At 47.6% G+C, this 25461-nt stretch overlaps 1 protein-coding gene across 3 annotated transcripts in view; it reads right to left on the reverse strand.

Annotated features, from left to right (window-relative positions):
• LOC135917936 (protein FAM204A-like) overlaps window positions 1-25461 on the reverse strand; it is a 124386-nt gene that overhangs the window by 77606 nt on the left and 21319 nt on the right. For 2 of the 3 annotated variants that reach the window (XM_070538261.1, XM_065451576.2), the window contains exon 2: window positions 12521-12654. In XM_070538261.1, the coding sequence (XP_070394362.1) occupies window positions 12521-12654 (134 nt within the window). Of the gene's footprint in view, window positions 1-12520; window positions 12678-25461 lie in introns of all 3 variants that reach the window. The other variant, XM_070538262.1, reaches the window with a different exon arrangement.

Below are 25461 nucleotides of genomic sequence, written 5' to 3' on the forward strand. Positions count from 1 at the left end.
TTGGCGCAAACATGCGAGTTTGGTGCATTTCTTGACGAGTTGCTTCGAGACAGATTTGTGTACGGTTTACTTAGAGTCAACATTCAAAGACACTTGTTTTCGGAAGACAAGAATCTAATGTTTCAACAAGCTATTGACCACGCAACAGCATTGCAAACTGCGCTCGCTAAGGCTACAGTTGCCCATTCGAAGACTGAAAGCGAGTTTGAGGTGCATCAGCTGCCTACCAGGGGAACAATGAAATGCTTCCGCTGTAATTCTGCTCCCACTGCCAATGCGTGTGTGCATGTCAATGAAACTTGTTTTTTCTGCAACAAGAAAGGGCACATTCAGAAGGCCTGCCTAATGCGGCAAAGAAAATTGCAGCTGAAGCGGAAGTGAACGCTACAGAATGTTCGGGTGTTACAACCGTCGGAACCACCTGTCCAAAGTGTTGCTACCAAAGAGGTAGAGACAGAAGACCCCATCATGCTCAGCTAACCATCAAAGGTGTTCCTGTGCAAATGAAGCTTGCTATAGGAGCCGCCGTTTCAGTAATGTCACTGGGTCAGTTTCGCTCACTTTTTCTAACAGTACCTCTGAGGGAAACTAAGCTGACGCTCAGGATGTATATGAGCGAACCTGTGAAGCCAGGCCATATTTCTTTTCTTAGAGTAGAGCACAACGACCAGTGCCAGTGCTTGTCACTGTACATGCTTTCTCAGAGCGGTCCAGAGCTGTTCGGGCGGAACTGGCTTCAGCACGTGTGCGTCGGCTGGAGGCAAGTTTGTGGCCTGCAACAGCTACAGTGTGAGCCATCACTAAGCGTTGAATGATTGCCCAAGCTAAAATCCTTGCTTGACTGCTACGAGCACATCTTTGAGAATGAGCTAGGCACCATTCAAGATGAGAAGGCACCTCTTGTTTTCAAAGATGGGAAGACACCAAAATTTTTCATAGCTCGAACCATTCAGTTTTCTCTAAAAAGTCCTGTTGGGCAAGAGTTGTCTACACAACAGATGGGCATATTGACACCAGTAACGAGTAGCGAGTACAGCACTCTGGTAGTGCCAGTTTTGAAGTGGGATGGGTGAGTAGGAGAATGCGGCGATTACAAGCTGACATTGAATCTATACTAGATGTAGAACATTACCCATCACCCAAACCTGATGAGCTGCTTGCAGCCCTCGTTGGCAGACAGCAATTTTCTAAAATTGATTTTAACAGGACGTACCAGCAAGTAGAAATGGATCAAGAGTCAAAACAGTACCTGACGCTTAACATTCACCAAGGGCCTTTACGCCGTAAATCGTCTACCCTTTGGAATCGCTTCGGCACCCGCAATATTCCAAAAAATAATGGATAATGTCTTGAAGGGTCTCAACTTTATGTTTTCCTATACTGACGATATCCTGGTTACGGGTCGCTGAAAGGAAGAACACTTGCAGAACCTTGACGCAGTTCTGAAAAAACTGTCAGAATGTAGAATTCGCATCAAGCCATTGAAGTGCTAATTCTTTCGTGACAAGCTAACTTATTTGGGCCATGTTATCGACAGACATGGCATCCACACAAGCGAAAAGCTGGCTGCGATAACCAATGCATCGTTGCCAACCGATAAGCACCAACTTCCATCGCTGCTGAGCCTGGTCAACTACTACGCAAAGTTCATTCCAAACTTATCCACAGTTCTTTTCCCCTTAACCCTTTGAGGGTCGAATTGTTTTGAAGAAAACTTTCCCAGGGGGTCAAATTATTTTATTGCGGATCTTGAATGTCCAAGATGTATAAAGTCGGGAATAAATAGTAAAAAAAAATTAGGATCAGTATTTTGGTGTCGGCATCACTCAGAACTGCAAAATGTTCAATAGTATTTCAGAGTGTGGTATCCTTGAAACACGAGTCCCCGAACAGTCGCAGAGAGCGAGAATACCTCATGAGCGGCGGTGATAAACGAGCTAAGAGCAGTGCCAATCAAGATAGAAATCAACTTCCGCCGCCCCTGCGATAGCGTGCCGACAAAGATAAAAATCACGTTTCGCGCGCCTCCGTTGCAGCGGAACTGAAACCGCGTTGCCGCTGAAAGCGAGAATACCTCGCGAGCGGCGTTATAAACAAGCTAAGAGCAGCGCCAATCAAGATAGAAATCAACTTCCACAGCATCTGCAAGAGAGTGCCGACAAAGAGAAAAATTACGTTTCGCGCGCCTCCGTTGCGATCACGCGGCGAAACCGAAACCGCAAAAGGGGTGTTGCCGCAGTCTGCGCGACGACGCGCTGAAGCTAGAAGTCAGTTATGTTTATCTCCCCATGAAGGTAGCACGAATTTCAAACGCTTCTTGTAAGTCCTAAGAGGTGGCAGCACCTCACAGTGAGCGTGCATTGTCATTATGGCGCGAAATTTCAAACGGAGGGTCGAAACCGTACCCGTACGGCAAAGACCTTGCGGGACAGAAAACCGCCGACGTACATGTACGGCAAAAACCTTCAAAGGGTTAAACAAGCTCCTGCAGAAAGAGATCACCTGGGACTGGAACGCAGCTTGCAATCGCACCTTTCAACAGAACAAGCAGCTGCTTTCACAAGCCCCAGTCTTGGCCCACAATGATCTGGGCTTGCCCCTGCAATCATCTTGTGATGCATCCGCCTATGGGATATGTGCAGTGTTGTTGCAAATTTTTTTCGACAGTCAGATACGGCTAGTAGCATATGCCTCAGGCACCTTGAGTCGTGCTGAGAAAAGTTATAGTCAATTAGAAAAAGTAGCCTTGGCTCTTGTGTTTGGCGTTAGAAAATTCCATTACTACATGTATGCAAGGCATTTTGTTTCGCTCACAGACCACATGCCCATGGCTACAAGTTTTGGTCCCAAAACAGGCATACCAGCAATTACGGCCGCCAGACCACAACGATGGGAAGCTGGTTAATCCACCTGCTCTTTTTCATTAAAGTTCCGGCTTTCTGCAGAGAATTCTGACGCAGGCTGCTTGTATAGGCTTCCAATAAAACAGCCGATGGTCGAAGAGCAAGCAGGAAGAATCTTATTATGACTTACGCTTTGACATGATGCCAATCAACAGCAATGATATTGCTCGTGAAACTTCACATCATGCCACTTTGCATACAGTTACACATCATATTCTGGCAGGCTGGCCACATAGTGTCCCAGATGAGATCAAACCATTCTTTCATAGACTGGAACTGTCCATACATCGAGGATGCATTATGCTAAGAATGCGTGTACTTGTTACCAAAAAATTTCGCACGTTCCTTTTGGACAAGTTACGCAAAGGTGTTGTTGGCACCAAATAATTAGCAAGCAGCTACGTTTGGTGGCCTACAATTGACAGTGATATAGAGAGGCTCACAACGTCTTATACTGCTTGCATGTCTAATTGCAATTTGCCACTTAAAGCACCTCTGCATCCTAGGGCATGGCCTACAGGCCCTTGGCAACGGTTGCATGCTGATTTTGCTGACCTGATTAATGGAGTGACATACCTTATGGCAGTTCATGCACATTCCAAATGGCCAGAAGTGTTTCCAATGCAGACAACCACCACTGAAACAACCATTTCATGCCTACATGAACTGTTTTGCAGATTCGAAATCCTTGAGACTAGTGTCACACAACGGCACTCAGTTCACTTCTCCAGATTTGCAGGAGTAGCTGCAATGAGTAGGAACCAGACATGTGCGAACAGCTCCCAGCACCAGCCCAGCAGCAATGGTCTGGCAGAGCGTTTCGTCCAGATGCTGAAGGGCGCACTTTGGAAGTTCAGACAAACCACATAGCTCACATACTTCCTCTTGTCGTACCGCAACACTCTGCAAGCGTCTACAGCAGAGGCACCCTCTCCTTTGCTGTTGGGGTGGAACCTCAGGACTAGGCTGGACCTCGTCAGGCCCTGCGTTGAGGAGCAAGTTGCCTACAAACAGTTTCAAGACACCAGTCGCCACAGGCGGGTGAGTATGTTCAGCAAAGGAGATCTCGTGCGTGTCCACAATTTTTGCTGCGGACCAAGGTGGTTCAGTGCTACCGTTCTCGCCTGTACCGGTCCAGTGTCGCATCAGGTTAGTGTCGTGTCCCCTCGAGGTGTGTATGAATTTGTGTGCCACAGCAAATAGATCGTATGTGCTCCAGACTGTGACAACACGGTGATCACAGCCACCGACTTACACAATGAAGACCACGTCGTAGCTGTGTAAGATTTGGCGGTCGTAGTTGTAGGGGGGACCTCGAATCTTCGTCAGGACTTAGGCGAGCAGGATTTATTTCATCATCATCATCATCATTAGCCTGGTTGCGCCCACTGCAGGGCAAAGGCCTCTCCCATACTTCTCCGACAACCCCGGTGATGTACTAATTGTGGCCATGTCGTCCCTGCAAACTTCTTAATTCCATCCGCCCACCTAACTTTCTGCCGCCCCCCGCTACGCTTCCCTTCCCTTGGAATCCAGTCCGTAACTCTTAATGACCATCGGTTATCTTCCCTCCTCATTACATGTCCTGCCCATGCCCATTTCTTTTTCTTGATTTCAACTAAGATGTCATTAACTCGCGTTTGTTCCCTCAGCCAATCTGCTCTTTTCTTATCCCATAACGTTACAGCTATCATTCTTCTTTCCGTAGCTCATTGCATCGTCCTCAATTTGAGTAGAACCCTTTTCGTAAGCCTCCAGGTTTCTGCCCCGTAGGTGAGTACTGGTAAGACACAGCTATTATACACTTTTCTCTTGAGGGATAATGGCAACCTACTGTTCATGATCTGAGAATGCATGCCAAACGCACCCCAGCCCATTCTTATTCTTCTGATTATTTCCGTCTCATGATCCGGATCCGCCGTTACTACCTCCCCTAAGTAGATGTATTCCCTTACCACTTCCAGTGCCTCGCTACCTATTGTAAACTGCTATTCTCTTCCGAGACTGTTAAACATTACTTTAGTTTTCTGCAGATTAATTTTTAGACCCACTCTTTTGCTTTGCCTCTCCAGGTCAGTGAGCATGCATTGCAATTGGTCCCGAGTTACTAAGCAACGCAATATCATCAGCGAATCGCAAGTTACTAAGGTATTCTCCATTAACTTTTATCCCCAATTCTTGCCAATCCAGGTCTCAGAATACTTCCTGTAAACACGCTGTGAATAGCATTGGAGAGATATCTCCCTGCCTGACGCCTTTCTTTATTGGGATTTTGTTGCTTGCTTTATGGAGGACTATGGTGGCTGTGGAGCCGCTATAGATATCCTGCAGTATTTTTACATACGGCTCGTCTACACCCTGATTCCGTAATGCCTCCATGACTGCTGAGGTTTCGATAGAATCAAACGCTTTCTCGTAATCAATGAAAGCTATATATAAGGGTTGTTTATATTCCACACATTTCTCTATCACCTGATTGCTAGTGTGAATATGGTCTATTGTAGAGTAGCCTTTATGGAATCCTGCCTAGTCCTTTGGTTGACGGAAGTTTAAGGTGTTCCCGATTGTATTTGCAATTACCTTAGTAAATACTTTGTAGGCAACGGACAGTAAGCTGATCGGTCTAAAATTTTTCAAGTCTTTGGAGTTCCCTTTCTTATGGATCAGGATTATGTTAGCGTTTTTCCAAGATTCCAGTACACTCAAAGTCATGAGGCATTGCGTATACATGGTGGCCAGTTTCTCTAGAACAATCTGCCCACCATCCTTCAACAAATCTGCTGTTACCTGATCCTCCCCAGCTGCCTTCCCCCTTTGCATAGCTTCCAAGGCTTTCTTTACTTCTTTCTGCGTTACCTGTGGGATTTCGAATTCCTCTCGACTATTCTCTCTTCCATTATCGTTGTCGGTGCCACTGATACTGTATAAATCCCTATAGAACTCCTCAGCCACTTGAACTATCTCATCCATATTAGTAATGATATAGCCGACTTTGTCTCTTAATGCATACATCTGATTCTTGCCAATTCCTAGTTTCTTCTTCACTGCTTTTAGGCTTCCTCCGTTCCTGAGAGCATGTTCAATTCTATCCATATTATACTTCCTTATGTCAGCTTTCTTACGCTTGTTGATTAACTTGGAAAGTCGTCCCAGTTCTATTCTAGCCGATTCCACGTCTTCATAGAAGCTTTCGACTTCCTGGTCATCATGACTGGATGTAGGGGCGTAGACCTGTACAACCTTCATTTTGTACCTCTTGTTAAGTTTCACAACAAGACCTGCCACTCTCTCGTTTTTGCTATAGAATTCCTGTACGTTACCAGCTATAGTCTTATTAATCAGGAATCCGACTCCTAGTTCTCGTCTCTCCGCTAAGCCCCAGTAGCACAGGACGTGCCCACTTTTTAAGACTGTATATGCTTCTTTTGGCCTCCTAACTTCACTGAGCCCTATTATATCCCATTTACTGCCCTCTAATTCCTCCAATAGCACTGCTAGACTCGCCTCACTAGATAACGCTCTAGCGTTAAACATTGCCAGGTTCATATTCCAATGACGGCCTGTCCGGAGCCAGGGATTCTTAGCACCCTCTGCTGCGTCGCAGGTCTGACCGCCGCCGTGGTCAGTTGCTTCGCAGCTGCTGGGGACTGAGGGACGGGGTTTGATTGTTGTGTTCCTATAGGAGGTTGTGGCCAAGTACCACACCAGGGTGGCTAATCCTGCTCTGGTTAGGGAATGCGTTACCGGTTCTGGTCACCGGGATCAGGCCACACTCCAGGCCTGCTTATGCAATTTTATCAACACGCAAATGTTTTTTTTTTAATCCGGTGGAAAATCGCCGGCACCGGGATTCGAACCACGGACTTCTTGCACGCGAGGCGGGTGTACTACCTCTACGCCATCGCTGCGCTAGGAGTTATTTACATGTTATTTACATTAGAACATGTGATAGATTTACACAGTCTAGCGTGACTCCCAAATGGAGCCCGCAAAACGAAGCATACCGCAAACAAGCACACAGCTCACGAGTACGACGACAAGCACAGAGCATGACGACAAGCACACTCTAGCAGCTGACAACAGCTGCTTATAAACACTCGGTCCCCCCTCGATCCCAAGGTGAGGGAAACGTTCATCCAGTCATCGTAAACAAGCCGCCTCTCTGCAGGACGGCTTACACACACACACTTTCGCAGAGGTTCACGGTCCAGAGCCGACGTCAGACGGGCTTCGTAGAACTCGGGGCTTACTTCAGGAAAGGCGCCTTTTATTCCCCGAGCTGACCCCCGCAGCGTGGCCGCCAGATGTCCCTTGTCCGGCGCCTCTAAATTCCAGAGCTGCCGTAGTCCGCTGTTCTCTGAAGTAAGTTCATGGTGGGTTAGCGCTGTCGTCCTTGCTGGTTCTCCGAAGGGCACCTGTACCTCGGGTTGATCGAAGCAAGTGCAGCGGGCTGAAATAGCTTGGCAGAGCAGTACCCCTGCAGGCCGATCCTAACAGCTGGCACAAGCGCTAGCAGCAGCACTGAGTATGTGGAACAGCCATCGACAACCAGGAATGCCACCAAACAAGGTTGCCACTACCCACTACGTCAGCGCAGACCTCCTGACCGTACAGCGTGTAATGCTTCAACTGGACAATAAACAAGTGTGGAGGAGATGATATGTCGGGTGTCTAGGCAATAAAGCTTCACAGCTAGACATGCACCGTGGTAGTGGTGCAAGCATTATTACCTTTTGGTTTTGCTCAAGAAGTGGTGGCATTCAAGCTGGCATGGGCTTTCATTCCTGTAACACAGAACTGGGCGGTTCGCCCACTGCTGTTACGTTGACGGCTAAATAAAGCCGTAATGTTTTCACTCTACCGTTGCGCTGCCCTTCCGTCAGACATGACAGTATTCTCTCATTGTTTGTTTTCATTCCGCAATGTACATACTGTATTTACCCGAATGTAACGAGACCCGAATTGTAACGCAAGGGTCGACTTTGCGGGGGCGAATCCGGGAAAAAAAAGAACATGATTGCAACGCGAGGGTCGACTTTGCAAACGCGCAAGATCATAGATGCAAAAATGTGAATGTAATGCAAGAAACCGTAACTTTAGAACACAAATGTAATGCAGGAAACAAACTATAGGAAAAGTCGAGAGCAGCTTTATTGAAGTACCTGAAAGCTATGCCTAATCTTCATCCTCGCCATTGATGTCACTGTTGTCATCACAGCTGGACTCCTCTTTGTCACTAGTTGTTTCCCACAGCAGATCGTCCTCACTTCCATCGAGGGCATTTGAAATACAACATTTCTTAAATTCATGGTAGACTGTTTCATGAAACAGTCCATACCAAGCAGCTGAAACCCACTGGGCAACAGTAGATTCACTCGAGCATGCCAGTCTCCCTGCAGGTGTTGAGGTAGATCCACATTCAATCCAGTCCCAATACAGCTGCCGCAAGTTATCCTTGAATGGCTTGTTCAAGCAAACATCCAAGGGCTGAAGAATGGACGTCATTCCACTCAGTCATCATCATCATCAGCAGCAGCAGCCTGGTTACGCCCACTGCAGGGCAAAGGCCTCTCCCATACTTCTCCAACTACCCCGGTCATGTACTAATTGTGGCCATGTTGTCCCTGCAAACTTCTTAATCTCATCTGCCCACCTAACTTTCTGCCGCCCTCTGCTACGCTTCCCTTCCATTGGAATCCATTCCGTAACTCTTAATGACCATCGGTTATCTTCCCTCCTCATTACGTGTCCTGCCCATACCCATTTCTTTTTCTTAATTTCAACTAAGATATCATTAACTCGCATTTGTTCCCTCACCCAATCTGCTCTTTTCTTATCCCTTAACGTTACACCTATCATTCCTCTTTCCATAGCTTGTTGCGTTGTTCTCAATTTAAGTAGAACCCTCTTCATAAGCCTCCAGGTTTCTGCCCCGTACGTGAGTACTGGTAAGACACAGCTGTTATAAATTTTTCTCTTGGGGAATAATGGCAACCTGCTGTTCATGATCTGAGAATGCCTGCCAAGTGCACCCCAGCCCATTCTTATTCTTCTGATTATTTCTGTCTCATGACCGGGATCTGCGGTCACTACCTGTCCTAAGTAGATGTATTCCCTTACCACGCCAGTGCCTCGCTGCTTATCGTAAACTGCTGTTCTCTTCCGAGATTGTTAAACATTACTTTAGTTTTCTGCAGAATAATTTTTAGGCCCACCCTTCTGCATTGCCTCTTCAGGTCAGTGAGCATGCATTGCAATTGGTCCCCTGAGTTACTAAGCAAGGCAATATCATCAGCGAATCGCAAGTTACTAAGGTATTCTCCATTAACTTTTATCCCCAATTATTCCCAATCCAAGTCTCTGAATGCTTCCTGCAAACACGCTGTGAATAGCATTGGAGAGATCATATCTCCCTGCTTGACGCCTTTCTTTATTGGGATTTTGTTGCTTTCTTTATGAAGGACTACGGTGGCTGTGGAGCCGCTATAGGTATCTTTCAGTATTTTTACATACGGCTCGTCTACATCCTGATTCCGCAATGCCTCCATGATTGCTGAGGTTTCGACTGAATCAAACGCTTTCTCGTAATCAATGAAAGCTATATATAAGGGTTGTTTATATTTCGCACATTTTTCTATCACCTGATTGATAGTGTGAATATGGCCTATTGTTGAGTAGCCATTATGGAATACTGCCTGGTCCTTTGGTTGACTGAAGTCTAAGTAGTTCCTGATTCTATTTGCAATTACCTTAGTAAGTACTTTGTAGGCAACCCGGTATAACCCGGTATAACAACCAAATGCGTTCAGTCACGCTACAGCTTTTCTATCATGCCAGGTGTGAGGTAACCTCGAAAAGAATCCAGCACCAATATTGATTCTGGATGCAGCAATGCACCTGGCCTTCGGTCCCAAACGCTGGAAGTCCAATCTATGACGAGTTCCGAGTCCATCCAGCCTTTTTCGTGGCAGCGTACGACAACATTGTTCGGAAATGTTTCTTTTGGGATAGTCTTCCAGTGAAACATTATGAAGGGAGGGAGCTTGCAACCATCAGCCAAACATGCGAGCCTAACTGTTATCCGATTCTTTTCGTTTCTAGTGCTTATTCAGTCGAACCTGGCTATATCGAACTCTCAATAATATGCCTATCAGTTCGATATAGAGCATAATTCGATATAAGCCTGCTGAATAATTGGATGTCATAAACGCACATACCATTTATAAGATCACTTTGTTGATGAAACTAGCCTAGTTTCGCATGAAATAGTCCTGCATTTCTTTCTGCTTGGGCAATTTCGCTGCCTGCGATGCACGCACTCCTCCACATTGTCTAAGGAGTCGGAAGCAGCTGAGGCCGCAACCTTCCGCATTCGCGCAGAAGCACCGGACTAGCGTGAGCGCACAAGTGACTTCGGGGGATGTAGGCAAAGGACCGTCGTTGCTTTCCTCATTGTGTCCACTTTCACTTGTGCTCGGTACGATGTCGGCAATGTAGTCTTCGTTTTAGGGCTCTCTCGTGGTGGCGACACCATCATTTGCACTCACAAATTCGTCCACTGTTGATTCGTCAACAGCTTCCGGAAATTCTGACAGCTCGCTCCAAGTTTCGGCAACAGCGGCAACGGCTGTGTCGCATTCATCAGAATTTACAGTCATCACCGAGCACACGGAAGCTGGCACGGCTGAAGCAATTTCGTATGAACCACTCGTACACGGCCATGTGTACGCATCGGGCGCGACGGGCACTGGGGCGAGAGCTTGGCCGCTTTAGCCCTAATTTCCCCCTTATTCTTCAAGACCGTCCCGAGAGTGTTCCTCGGAATCATCCACGCTGCGGGGACACATCCAACTTCTCACCGCGTTTGACCCAATTTATGATTTCGAGCTTCACGACAAAAGGCAAATTCTGCCGCTTCATCACGGCAACACTGCAGGAGAAGGCCCACAAGGCACACACACAATGGACCAGAAAAGCACCGAGACAACTTGCACTCACGCCATTTTGCACGACAAGGGCACAAGAGCCTCTGATTGGCTGTCTGAGCAAGCGCTGCGGGCGAGCCAGGATCATTTCTTGCAGGGAGGTGTCAACGGCTCGTCCGAAGCAGCGCGGTTATGGTAGGGAGAGCGGTTGGATGGAGCCGCGCCGTCGGGTTTCCCCGCAACCGCGAGGGAAAGCCAACTTCTGGGGGCACTTTTCCGCTGCTCGACGATCGATATATCGGGAGTCGCTGCTATTTTTGTTCAATGTAAACATAATTTTTGCTATATATACTCATTGTAACTATACAGTGCCCAGAAATTGTTCGATATATAGAATAATTCGATGTAAACGGGTTCGGTACAGTCAGGTTCAACTGTAATCCGAACTTCGTGTTCACCAGACTTGTACACTGTCGTAACCATTGGCATACCAAGGTATACAGGGGTATGGTCCACATTCCCAATGTGTCCAAGTGGCATGTTGGTAGAGCGGCGGAGATCAATGACATACCGCTGAAATGCGACAAGTTTCAACTTGAAGTCCTCGTGTAGTTTCTGACAAATTGAGGTAGTGCATCGTAGGGAAAAACTGGCCCTTCGCATGAACTTCTGTATACAGCTGTGTGATGCCTTGAATTGGTTCAGCGCCAAACCCACGCCTCGTGCAAGTTCACGTGCATTGGACTGAAGCATTTCAATGCTCACACCAAGAAGCCGGGAGCGTTGTTCACCAACGTAGTCCACAAGACGACACTCCAAATCCGGGAAGCAGCCTTCCCGGGCCCACGGAAACTTTTTTTTATGACTGTTGCAATTGAACAACTCCTGGCGATTCGTTGATGTCCAGGCTTCTTGCGGCCACTGAGTTACCTACTTTTTCGGGCAGTAGAATGGCGTTGCGTTTTAGGCCAGCGGTATACTGAGTGCGAGAGCATGCCATTTTGGATGTAGGCACATTAAGAAGGCAAGAACCGACCAACGTGTCGAAGCGCTGAACAGACAATGCAACTATGCATTGCCTGAGGAGCCGGTGGCGTAAGTCACATGGTACTATCGTGGAAAAAAGTGCCCAGGACGTGCCACCAGTGGCCCAAAGAGATCGCTACGTCACTAGAATCACCGCGTTTGGTCCCTCGAAGGTGACTCGTCGCTGGCGTGCTCTTGTTAGTGTCGTTTGCTTTGCCTTTTTCGTGTTATCACCGCATTTGCGACCCGCCCTGGCCGTGGTTCACATATTGGCTGACCACTGAATATGGAGCGCACGACTTTGAAGGAGCAGGTCAATCGACACGCACATAAATGCGGCACATTAAGCGAGCTTAATAGTGTGTGTTTGGTGCCTTTCTTAGCATTATTATACCTAGTATTCGGATGTAACGCGGGGGGTGACATTTCACTTCTATTTTTGATTTAAAAAACTCGCGTTCATTCGGGTAAATACGGTATATCCTTCATCTGCAATAATGATCCCTAGTTGAAAGTTAGTGCTTGTCCTTCTCTATTCTTCGGTTTTGTTCATGCTGAAATGTGATGCAGAATAAGCCCAACCTTTGGTGTTGCTGAGGTACGACTGCAATGCCCCCTCTACGTAATTCTTGTACGCAACTCTACGGGTCATGCATACTGGCTCACCACGAGTTGCCCTCAGTGCTCGATGCCTGCTGCCGCCTCCTGTGGCGAGCCATGCGACGCTGCTCGATTCGACGTCGCACTGCCATGTTCCTCTCACGCAGGCTCCCTGCTTCCAGGCTTGCAATGGCCAGCCTCTGCACCGAAACATCACAGAGCACTGTAAGAAGCAGAGCAAGGCTTTATGCACCAGCAGAGTAGGCGCTACCTGCAACCCAAGGTGTTCCCATCCTGCTTTGCACCAGGAGAACACAATGTCACCTATGACAATCTCAATCTACAGTGCATAACACTGGCCATGCCTGAAAGAGAAATATTTACATCCATCCAACCTGTAACACCAAGCTGTAAAAGAAGGCCAAACAGGTTCCTCAGAAAGGTTCGCAATTGAAGAAAAATTAATCCCAGCCTGGGAATAGCTCGGATGAGCTCCTGGCTAACTCAGATCGTAGAGCGACCGACCCGGAAAGCTGCTCCCAAGTTCAGGTCTCTGCCCAGAACTAACTTTTCTTCAACTGTGAAGCTTTCACTCTGAGAACCCCGTCCGAGTTTCCTTTACAGCTTCATGCTACAGGTCGGGTGAATGCCCATTTTCCCCTTTCAACCTTGAAGGCATCGAGTCTACCACTTATCAGGGACAACGGCACTTCCTTTCCGCGTGCCACAGCCAAAGATGCTGACATACTGTGAAGCCGATACCTAGAGCTGTGACCGCTCACTTTGCCACAGTCCGCGTGCACTGTTCTTTTGGGCGAAGTGCGGTTGAGAGCGCTGCAATACGATAGCACAGCCATGTGGCTTTATTTCATATTTTGTGGGCTTTCTTTAAACGCCGACAAAAATCACCATGCAGCATGTACATTGCCACAAAAAATTGGATTGGTCATTTCCGAATCCCCTCTACAATGCAACGAAATGCACTTGGCTCTAAGGTGAATACTAAATATTTTGCACAACTCATCTTAGTTAATTGACTAATTAAGCAGAATATCAAAAATACTCTAAGGAGTGCCACATGATGGCAAAGCATATCATGCTGGTTTCATTCAGATGTGGCTAACCACTTTTTAAAATCCTTGGTTTAACTTATGTGAAACACCCTGTATGTAAGCCAATGCACTTCACTTGCAGATCACATTTTGACGACCGATGTGTGTTTGACGACCGATGAGTATGAGTGTGCAGAACGTTACTTATTTAGTTGGGCACAGATTCGCCCAAAAACAGTTTCATCACGTGCGTGGTTCTTCACCGTCATGGTAACGTGACAATATTGAGTGGCCAAGCCTTTGGTACTTAAGTTTTAAAGCAGCCCTCCAACGCAATTAGGCATTTTTAGGGTACTTCATGCACTTTCCGGGGGCTGGCAGGACATTTTTTACTTATCTCTTGCTTCATATGAAGGTTCTGTGTCTTGAAAACCACAAAAAAAAAATATAGAGGCAAGCCTCAGAGCACCCTAAATAATTTGCTGTAACTGATTTTCTTCAAACAAGTTTTCTTTGCGTTTCCCAGGAGGTGTATATGTAGCGACACAGAAGGCGACCACATGACGAAGGTCAAAGTGCATACTACCACCTCCCTGCAGGTGCTTTGCTTTTCAATCTTTCGACAAATTCCCCTTTTCATGGATTCTGTGCTTCAAAGTGCACAAGATTGGAGTGCTAGGAGAATGATCTCTTATTCTAAGTAGATAAGACAGTTGCACATGGCAGTTCTACAAGCTACAGATACTATTATTTGACTCAATAGGGGAAATAAACATACGAAGATATGTCAACAACATTGCTACACACAACCACCCATTCCATGCTTTTCTCTCTTTTCATTAAAAAGTGTCCAGTGTTCTTGGTCTTAACTTCAATCTAGCCACATGATTAATGGAAAATTATTAGGACAGTTTAGAGGTATGTTAATGAAATATACTTTTTGATCTGTACCATCGCGTGTTGAGATTTTCCATTTTATTTCTTGAGCATTGCCTCTAGCTGTAAAGGTAGTCAATCTTATATAGCACTTGCTTCATGTACAACCTTGAACATTTTTACAATAGACCGGAATCTGGAGCCCCTATGGGTGGCAGCAATATTAGACAGGGGCTGCAAAAACTGGTGAACCAGTGTGAAGGATGGCACTCAGCCCGGTACCCCTCCCACACAAAGCTGCTGCATGGGCTATGACGACAGATGGTGACGGGGGTTGAGGTTATCTGCACTTGATCTAGATGCAGATTCGAGAGCAGTTGATTCTAGTCCATACAGTGATGACTGTTTATATCAGATTCTACATTGTACATATGATTCCATTATTTTGACCTTGATGGAACCAACCAAACTGATCTAATTAACCGGTGGGTTGAACTAAGCACAAAAAGTGCCAAAGCAAACCACTGACTCAATTGCCATTTGCCAGATTCTACTATGTCCGCAAATGGAGTGCATGTGCACTATTTACGAATCCAAACTAGAAAACCAGAAAAGACATCATAGCAATTAAACATAATTTAAATTTTATGTCCACCCACATTTTTAGCAACAAAATAATGGAGCATGCCGCCAAATCTGGCAATAAAAAAAATCAAATCAGCTAACTTTATTTTTGCAGAATGCAAATTTAAAATTAATGTTCATCAAAATGTATTGTTGGGCATGTTGGTTCATTATAGTGGCAAACAGTGCCAGAGAACATGAGGGACAAGAAAAGCAGATGGGGACGATCATAAGGTTCACTGACAACTGAAGGTTTATTCCTTGAATGTGCAGAATCAATACCGGTTGTTTAAGCATGGACTGTAGATATGCGCAAGTACAAAGAGAAGGATAAAGAAAAAGCCTACTGCACATGCATAACAGATCCTGAAACAAAGCCATTTTTCTCTGACAGCATAACAGAGGGCATGCCGACACAAGGTTCACCCAGCCATTTAATACGAAGTATTCCTTGCAAACTTCAAGTGTTTTGAGTGTACCTATCTGGACTCCTACGTCGTGATGCCGTCATGGCCATTTCTTCAACTGAGGATATACCAGAATAGGCGGAGGGGGGGGGGAGGGGGAAGGCATAACATGCATGCATGCATAAAATGAACATGTTATGACATCAATGCCATGACATATTTACATGGCATGCATGTCATGACCTAAGCAGTATGAATTACATGAATGACATGCCAACCCAATTGACTAAATTGTCTAACTTGGGCCGAAGGCTATATGCTTGTCTATGTGATGCTGTGATGGTTATTGCATTCTCATTCCAGCTTCATAATCTGACTCTCACCTCTGCTTCTTGCTACCTGCACTTGAGCCAGGTAGCATGTGGAGATCCCGGCATCTTGGCAGCGGAATACTGGGTGGTCATTACATTTGTTCAAACGGCAATTGAAAAGGGAGTTCCACATGAGCACTGATTTCCAAACATTGGACAGCAACGCACTGCCTCCTTGTTTCTCCCGAAGCTCGAACCAGACTTTCAAGGTCCTTCTCGTCTTACCCAACTGCTTAATCGAGGCCTGCTGCACCAAAGTTCACTACGGCAGCGTTGTCGTGGCTCGGCCAAGGCAAGCAGTGCACCACACCTGGCTGGCTAAAAAAGACATGAGCTGTGCTACAGTATCGTCATCAAGTCGTCCATTTGTGTTCACCAAGTAATACCACGTACTGCAGTCCGTGCCCATCTAGTTTCTGCGTTTCTTATCCACCTCACACCTCGATGCCACTCATTCACATGAATCCAATCGGTTGTAGAAATCATGCAATTGTTGTTACCGTCGTCGTCGTCTTGCTGCTGTCATCACACACATGCACTTTTGCATTAGTTTTAGTTCACTGTTCTCTCATCACACACACAATTACTGGTTTTACCCAAACACATTGGTCAACCCGATAACTTGCAACTTCACATGTGTTTTCGAAGTGCGCGCACCTTTTACCGCCTCATCTGGCGATCCTTCAGAGTTCAGACTATCACTACTAACATGTGCTCCTTCCTATCTTCCTGCCACTCGGCTACTTATAAAGAGGCTCTACAACTTTGAATAAATGTTCATTTTGTTCTACCGACTACGCTAATGCTTCACTGGTCTGGCGTTACTGCGAGCACGCCATGGCTATGCAACAGTGGCGATGAAGATGGACCTCACCCATGCAGCGAAAGTCGACACTGAACCGGAACCCACGCAGAACCGAGAAACCAAGGCCATCATGGCTCACCCTTTTCCAGACTTCGAAGAAGGCAAAGATAAGTGGAAGCCGTACCTTATTAAAGTAGAAGCATACTTCGAAGCGGATGTGATTGAAGACTCGACTAAGAAAGGAGCATTGATGGTTGCCACGTTAGATATGCATACGATCCAAGTGCTAGCAGGCAATGTGGTAGTGACATATAAAGAACACAGTAGCAATACTGTGAGAGACGAAACTAACTTTTATTGGACGTACCTGTGCCACAAAAACAGGCTACACTTACAGAATGGTGACAACGGTGAACACAGTTGGAGATTTTCAAAGTCTGATCAGTGGGTCAAGCGCTCCGGCTTTTATACATTAGTCGTCGAATGTTCCAGACTAATCGATGGGACCCACATCTTTTCCACAAAGTTCTACACCATTCACGTCATGCGATGAAATCAGATAACACAAGGTTTGGTAAAAACAGACTGCAGATAGAACCATAAAAAACTTTCGAGAAACTTCCTATACATGCAGGCGCATCCTGGACTGTGCGATAACGTTTGTTAGGCGGTGAAACGTGGTCATCGGATAGAGATATACAAGTACATGAGTAAAAAAAAAAGAAGCATCAACCCAATGCTGCAAACAAGCGAGAGTAATAAACAAAAACACCCCTAGCAGAGAAACAACAAAGTAAGGATGTTGGTCAGCGTGCACAAAAGGGCGTAAGACGCACCACGTGGACCACTTCAGATCGTGCGGGGTGCCACTGTGAATGCAAAATGTCGTCCGACACGACCTCATAATCCAGTGTGCCAACACATACGATGACCTTGTAGCATCCGAAATAGCATTGCAATAGTTTATCGCTGAGTCTCGTCGGCGTATCGGGGTCCAAATCCATATACAGTCAACGGGCTGGTATTCGCATAGCGTCGTCGGAGGTTGTAGTGTCGGCTGTCGGTACACTGCTGGTTCTTGATCCGTAGGTGGGCGAGCTGTCGGGCTTCTTCGACGCTCTGGAGATAGGTGGCAACATCAAGATTCTCTTCGTTGGTGACATGCAGCAGCATGGCATTGAGAGTCATCGTCAGGTTCCTGCTGAACACCAGCTTGAGCTGCATGATATGTGTTGTTTCTTGCCCCGCCGTGTTGTAAGCGAAGGTTACGTATGGCAGGATGGCATCCCAGGTCTTGTGTTCGACGTCGACGTACATTGCTAGCATGTTGGCGAGGGTCTTATTCAGGCTAAGACCATTCGTCTGTGGGTGGTAGGCAGTTGTCCGCCTGTGCCCTGTCTGACTGTACTGCAGAATGGCTTGGGTGAGCACTGCTGTAAAGGCCGTTCCTCTGTCGGTGGTGAGGACTTCTGGGGCGTCATGTCGCAGCAGGATGCTTTCAACAAAGAATTTCGCCACTTCGGCAGCGCTACCTTTCGGCAGTGCTTTAGTTTCAGCGAAGCAGGTGAGGCAGTCCGTTGCCACGACTATTCACTTATTTCCAGTTGTTGACGTCGGAAAGGGTCCCAAAAGTCCATCCCGACCTGCTGACTTCAGATCAATGATTGCACCATGTTGGTTCAGGAAGTCCATGCTGAGAATGACGTTTCGTGAACACTGTTAGAGGATAACGAAGGTGGCAGGGTAAGTCCAGTCTTGAACAGTAATTCTTGCCGTGCAGATTCCAGTGGCCGAAATGAGGTGTCCTCTAGCGGTCCGAATTTGAGGGCCTTCTCATGCAGTCTTAACTTTCTTCAACAGTATGGCAATGTGTCCACTCATTACGGAGTAATCGGCCCCTGTGTCCACTATGGCGGTGACTGCGTGGCCGTCGCAAAGCATGTCGAGGTCGGTGGTTCATTGTTTTGCGTTACAGTTAGGTGTTGGCGTTGGATCACGGCTGCATCGCGTTGACCGGTGGCTGGTATGTGGCATCGTCAGGCCGTCTTTCATCGGCGTATTCTTTACTTCCAGACTTCATCGGGACAGCGGCGTGTCATTGTTATGTCGTAGAGATGTTCTCTTCGGCGTCTTTGGCAGCGGCGGAGGATCTTCGTCAGTTCGATGAACAGCAACCGCACCTCCATCGGTTGCTGCTTTTAGTTTTCTGGATATGGGCTCACAGACCGGCCTCGGGCTGGGCCAGTGCATGGTCGGCGCTGCAGCGACAGGTAGCGGCCTGGTGACGGCGAATGGGACAGTCATTGAGGGCTCCACTTAGTGACGGCGAGGTAGTCGGCGATATTGTGAGGTCGTTCGCCAATCTGTGGTCTGTGTAGACGGCGAACCCTCACAGTCCCATCTCCCAGTATGGGCACCGTCGGTACACGTGACTTGCTTCTCCGCAGTGGTAGCAGAGCAGGCAGTGGTCAGGAGCATGCCAAACGTCTGTCTTCCTCGGGTAGCTGCGCTGGGCGACGGGTGGGCATGTTGGTGGCGGCGGCAGTTGACGACGAAATTGCGGCGTTACAAGGCCCTGGCGCGGTTGCAGAAGGGGACTTTGACGGCGTGCGACAGCGGCGTAGGTCATCGCTTCTGGCTGGGGCTGCCGTACTTGAGGTTGCACCTCAGGAACTCCAAGCAATTGCTGAACCTCATCTTTCACGATGTTGGCAATCGAGGCCACTTGAGGCTGCGATGAAGGCAAGACTTTGCGCAGTTTCTCGCACACAATGGCCCTGATGGTCCCGCGCAGGTCGTCAGTGACCAGTGATTGAACTCCAGTGTAGTTTGTTGAGTTGGTGCGGCGGTCGAATTGCCGGTTCCGCATTTCCAGTGTCTTCTCGATGCTCGTGGCCTCGCGAAGAAACTAGTCGGTGGTCTTCGGTGGGCTTCTTACCATTACAGCGAAAAGTTCCTGTTTCACACCATGCATGAGTAGGCGGACTTTTTCCTCTTCAGACATTTCCGGGTCGGCGTGGCGGAACAGACAGCTCATTTCCTCCATGAAGATTGCGATACTCTCATTTTGCAGCTGCGCTCTGGTTTTTAGTAGAGCTTGGGCTTGCTCTTTTCATATGACGCTTGTAAATGTTCGCAGGAAGCCGCTTTGCAACAGGTCCCACATCGTTAAGCTGGCTTCTCGATTCTTGAACCATCTCCAGGTGGCGTCTTCCAATGCGTAATAGACACGTCGCAGCTTGTCGTCGCTGTCCCAGCAGTTAAACGTAGCGACCCTCTCATACATCTCCAGCCAGCTTTCCGGCTCCTCGAATGTGGAACCGCAGAACGTCGGTGGCTCTCTGGCCTGCTGCAGAAGTATTGGGGATGCTGCGGCTGCCATTGGGGCTGTCTTAGCCACGATCTTCTTGGTCGTCTCTGGTAGAAGTCCATGTTCCAGGGGCAGCTGCTTTAGCCGGCAGCTTGCTCGATGTTCCAGGACAACGTTGGTGTCATCTTCGCGGTCCGGGTTTGGATCACATCTTGTCGGGGGCGTCCAGTACATGAACGTAAAGCACCTCATCCAGATGTCACGTGGTAGTGACGTACAAAGAACACAGTAGCAATACTGTGAGAGACGAAACTAGCTTTTATTGGGCGAACCTGTGCCCTCAAAAACAGGCTACACTTAGAGAATGGCAACAATGGCGAACACAGTCAGCGATCGTCAAAGTCTGATCAGCGGGTTAAGCGCGTCGGCTTTTATACATCAGTCATTGAATGTTCCAGGCTAATCACTGGGACCCGCGTGTCCTCCACAAAATTCTACACCATTCGCGTCACGCGATGAAATCAGATAACAAAAGGTTCGGTAAAAAACAGACAGTGGATAGAACTATCGATAACTTTAGAGAAACTTCCGATACATGCAGGCGCATCCTGCGCTGTGTGATAACATTTTTTAAGCGGTGAAACGTGGTTTCCCGATAGAGATATACAAGTACACTTGTCAATACGCATACAATCCCAGTGCTGGCAGGGAAGATGGCTCCAAGCAAGCCAAATGCGTTGACGTATGATGAAGTCGTCAAAAGTTTTGAGTGAGCACTACAGTCCCAAGAGACACGAAATCACCGAAAGCTACAAGTTCTTCAGTCGTTGTCAAGCGGAGGGCAAGCCGATTAATGAATTCCTGGCAGACATTTGCCGAATAGCTGACAACTGCAATTTTCGCAGTGCTTTGGATCGCATGCTACGAGATTGCATTGTGTGAGGTATACAGTCAGGTGCCCTACAGAAGCAGCTACTGGCAAAGCAGGAATTAACGCTACAAGACGCTGAAGCAATGTCCCTTGCAGCTGAGGTATTGGTGTGAGGTACTGAGGATGAGGGATTGCAGATAGTGATGTAAAATGCATGATCGGACTGGCAATGACACCCGTGTTAAAAATACAGGTGTATCAGAAGGAAACTCTGCTGGATGAGAGGAGGGCTGTCGCACGTCAAGAATGCGGAAGGTGCAGTAGTACAAAACATAATGACGCATGTTGCGCCTGGTTTAACGCTCGCTGTTACCGATATGGACGACATGGTCACCTTGCAAGGAAATGTCGAAGCCGCGGGGCTCAAGAACAAAACACGGCAAGGATGGCACAAACTAACACCCTCTTGGGGATGGAAGCCTCAGCAAAAGAGGAACACGAATCTGCCCACACTAGGACTTTGGTATCACAACGAGAAAGCTGTCTGGAACTGCCAATCTGCCGAACATGTCCTTGGTGCAGTGTGCAGCTGAACAAGGAAGTCGATACCGAGTCACCTATCTGTGTCATCCCGCGTCAACTGTACGATAAGCACCGCGAGAAATGGCTGAAACTGAAACCGTCCAGTCTGAATTTATCCTGCTACACAGGACGCCTTCCAGTACTCGGGGAGCTTCCGCTCCAGGTTTGTCCCAAAGGGGCGACAGTGGAGTGTGCGCTGACCGTGTTGGACTCTGCGATACCAAGCCTCTGCGGTCGCGATTTAATCCAGCAGCTGAACAGCGCAGGTGCTCCGGTGGTTCGTTTTGTAGAGGACTCAGTGTCAACAAAAGAAGCAAGCGAATCCAGCGTAAACAGCATATTCAATGACTACCATGACGTGTTCTCCAAGAACTGGGGCTAATCAAGGGTCCTCCAGCAAGCCTGCACATGAAGGAAGGTGCCGTACCCAAGTTCTGCAAGGCCAGACCCATTCCATACATGCTACTCGAGCGTCACTTGAACTAGGCCGTTTAGTTTCTCTGGGTGTGCTGTCGCCGGTGGCACAGTCTGAACAGGCAATGCCCCTAGTCGTAGTGCTTAAGAAAGACGGCGCAGTAAGAATCTGCAGCGATTTCAAGGCCACAGTAAATCCAGCGTGCGCAACTGAGCAATACCTATTGCCAGTCACTGAGGATATGTTTGCCCAACTACACAATGGGGAATCTTTCAGCACTCTGGATTTACGAGATGCACACAATCAAGTGACACTAGACAATAATGTGAAGAAAGTTTGCATCATTAATATGCCAAAACGACTAATTTGCTACAACAGACATCCTTTTGGGATAGTCTCTGCGCCCGTGATATTCCAAAGAAAAATGGATGAGGTATTGGCTGGCCTTCCAGGAACATAAGCTTCTCTTGACAATGTACTCATTTTCAAAAGAGCGACTGACAGCAGTGAAAGGCTGAAAAACGTCTTAGAGTACTTCCGAGAGCATGGTGTAAAGCTAAGGTTCAATAAGTGCAACTTGTGCAGCCCAGCAGTAACTTATCTAGGGCATCGTATCGATCGTGATGGGCTTCATCTGACAGAGACAGAACTTGACGCTATCACGCAGGCACGGAGCCCTTGTAATGTCAGCGAGCTATGTTCATTTTTGGGTATGATTACTTTTTACGCGAGATTTCTGCCGAACGTGTCCACCACACTTGCTCCACTGTATCAACTACTTGAAAAGAATCCACGTTGACAATGGAAACAGCCTCAAGAGCTCACATTTGATCTTGCCAAGCCCTTTGAAGGAATTTAAACTTGAATGTGATGAGTCTCCGTACGGTGTGGGAGCTGTCATGTTTCACACGACCAGCAGCGTTCACAGGCCCATCGGTTTCTACTCGCAAACATTAACGCAGGTGGAGCGCAACTATTCACAGCTCGAGCGAGAGGCACTGGCACTGGTATACGGCATCACGAAATTCTGTGACTACCTTCTAGGTCGGGAATTTACCTTGGTGACTGACCACCAGCCATTGCTGGGCCTGCTGAGATCAGACAAGCAGACGCCCACAATGGCCGCTGCACGGATACAACGTTGGGCGCTCCACCTGGGGGCCTACCGATGCCGGCTACAGTGCGCACCAGGAGGACAGATGCTGACCGCTGACGCCCTGAGACGACTTTCGCAACAATATCCGGACTCTGACGACAACGGTTAGCTGCCTGAATATGTGCTGTCGCTAAACCAGCTGAACAATGGCGCCATAACAACGCGTGAGCTTAAGGCATTAACGTCTTCTGAGCCTGTCCTGGTCGAGGTGAAACGGTACATACTACATGGGTGGCTCAGAAACGCAATTGGAATGGCCCGGGCCGTATTGCTGTTTTTTTACCGTAAGCTCAAACTATCCGTAGCCCATGAACTGGTGTACTGGGGTAATAGGGTCATAATACCCACCGAAGCTAGAGAGCAAGTGCTGCACCGTCTACATGAAATGCACCAGGGTTCACCGGCAATTAAGGGCTCATTCATGCCGGCGATTGACAGTGGTCGCGCGACCAAGTTGGTCGCAAAGCGACCAGTCGCAAATGGTCGCAAACGGTCGCCTTTTTTGAAAAGTGACCATTTTGGGCCAGTCGCTCTCTACGCGATATTTCAGTCGCGCGACCGTAGTCGCAAAACTGATAAACCAATCAGCGGCACACCGGAAGTGATCTTTCGTGTGTCTACATCCGGCCTCTTCCCGCGTCACGTTCAAATTCCACGTAGATTCTGAGAGTTCTCGCTGAGAACGATAATCTCCGGGATTGCGACTTGCGGGTCGCGCTCAGCCGAGCTTGCCGGTGTGAACATCAGTCGCCTTCGGTCGCTTTTTGATTGCGAGTCGCAAATGGTCGCGCGACCTCCTCAAGTCGCTGGTGTGAATGAGCCTTAAATCTGACACACATTCTTTGTTCTGGTGGTCAGGCCTCGACAGAAATATTGAACAGGTGTCTGCTCAGTGCCAGAACGGTGTGCAAAATCTGCCGATGCCAAATACAGCCCCCGACATTAACTGGCCTGAAAGAAGCGAAAGATGGTCCCATATTCACATTGACTAGGCAGGTCCGATCTGCGGGAAAATGATACTCGTAGTAGTCGACGCACACACCAAATGGTGCAGAGGTGCAGAGGTGCAGCGGTGGCATAGAGGTATCCGCCTCGCGTGTAAGAGGACCATGGTTCGAATCCCAGTGCAGCGCAATTTTCTACCGGATAAAAAAAAAAATAAATCCATGTGTTGATATCATTGCATAAACAGGCCTGGAGTGCAGCTTGATCTCGGTGACCAGAACCGGTAATGCACTCCCTCACCAGAGCAGGATTGGTCACCCTGGTGCAGTACTTGGCGACAACCTCCTACATGAATACAACAATCAAACCGCGGCCCTCAGTCCCCAGCAGCTGTGAAGCAACTGACCACGGTGGCGGTCAGACCTGCGACGCAGCAGAGGGTGCTAAGAATCCCTGGTTCTGGACAGGCCGCCTTTGGAATCTGAACCTGGCAATGTTTAACGCTAGAACGTTATCCAGTGAGGCGAGTCTAGCAGTGCTATTGGAGAAATTAGAGGGCAGTAAATGGGATATAATAGGGCTCAGTGAAGTTACGAGGAAAAAAGAAGCATGCACAGTGCTAAAAAGCGGGCACGTCCTGTGCTACCGGTGCTCGGTGCTTAGCGGAGAGATGAGAACTAGGAGTCGGATTCCTGATTAATAAGAATATAGCTGTTAACATACAGGAATTCTATAGCATTAACGAGAGGGTGGCAGGTCTTGTCGTGAAACTTAATAAGAGGTACAAATTGAAGGTCGTACAGGTCTATGCCCCTATTAGTCATGATGACCAGGAAGTCGAAAGCTTCTATGAGGACGTGGAGTCGGCAATGGGTAAAGTAAAAACAAAATACACTATACTGATCGGCGACTTCAATGCCAGGGTAGGCAAGAAGCAGGTTGGAGACAAGTCAGTGGGGGAATATGGCATAGGATCTAGGCATAGCAGGGGAGAGTTATTAGTAGAATTTGCATTAACAAAATAATAAGCAGATAATGAATACCTTCTTCCGCAAGCGGGATAACCGAAAGTGGACGTGGAGGAGCCTGAATGGCGAGACTAGGAGCGGAATAAACCTTATACTCTGTGCTAACCATGGCATCATGCAGGATGTGGACGTGCTCAGCAAGGTGCACTGCAGTGACCATAGCATGGTAAGAAATCCAATTAGACTAGACCTGAGGAGGGAACGGAAGAAATTGGTACATAAGAAGCAGATCAACGAGTTAGCGGTAAGAGAGAAAATAGAGGAATGCCAGATCAAGCTACCGAACAGGTGGCTTGATCTAGGAAGAGGACCTTAGTGTTGAAGATATGAATGAGAATCTTATGGGCATCATTAAGGAGTGTGAAATAGAAGTTGGTGGTAGCTCCATTAGACAGGATGCCAGTAAGCTATCGTAGGAGACGAAAGATCTTATCAAGAAACGCCAATGTATGAAAGCCTCTAACCCTACAGCTAGAATAGAACTGGCAGAACTTTCCAAGTTAATCAACAAGCGTAAGACAGCTGACGTAAGGAAGTATAATATGGATAGAATTGAACATGCTCT

Source organism: Dermacentor albipictus, chromosome 5 (assembly GCF_038994185.2).
Source record: "Dermacentor albipictus isolate Rhodes 1998 colony chromosome 5, USDA_Dalb.pri_finalv2, whole genome shotgun sequence".
NCBI lineage: Eukaryota > Metazoa > Arthropoda > Arachnida > Ixodida > Ixodidae > Dermacentor > Dermacentor albipictus.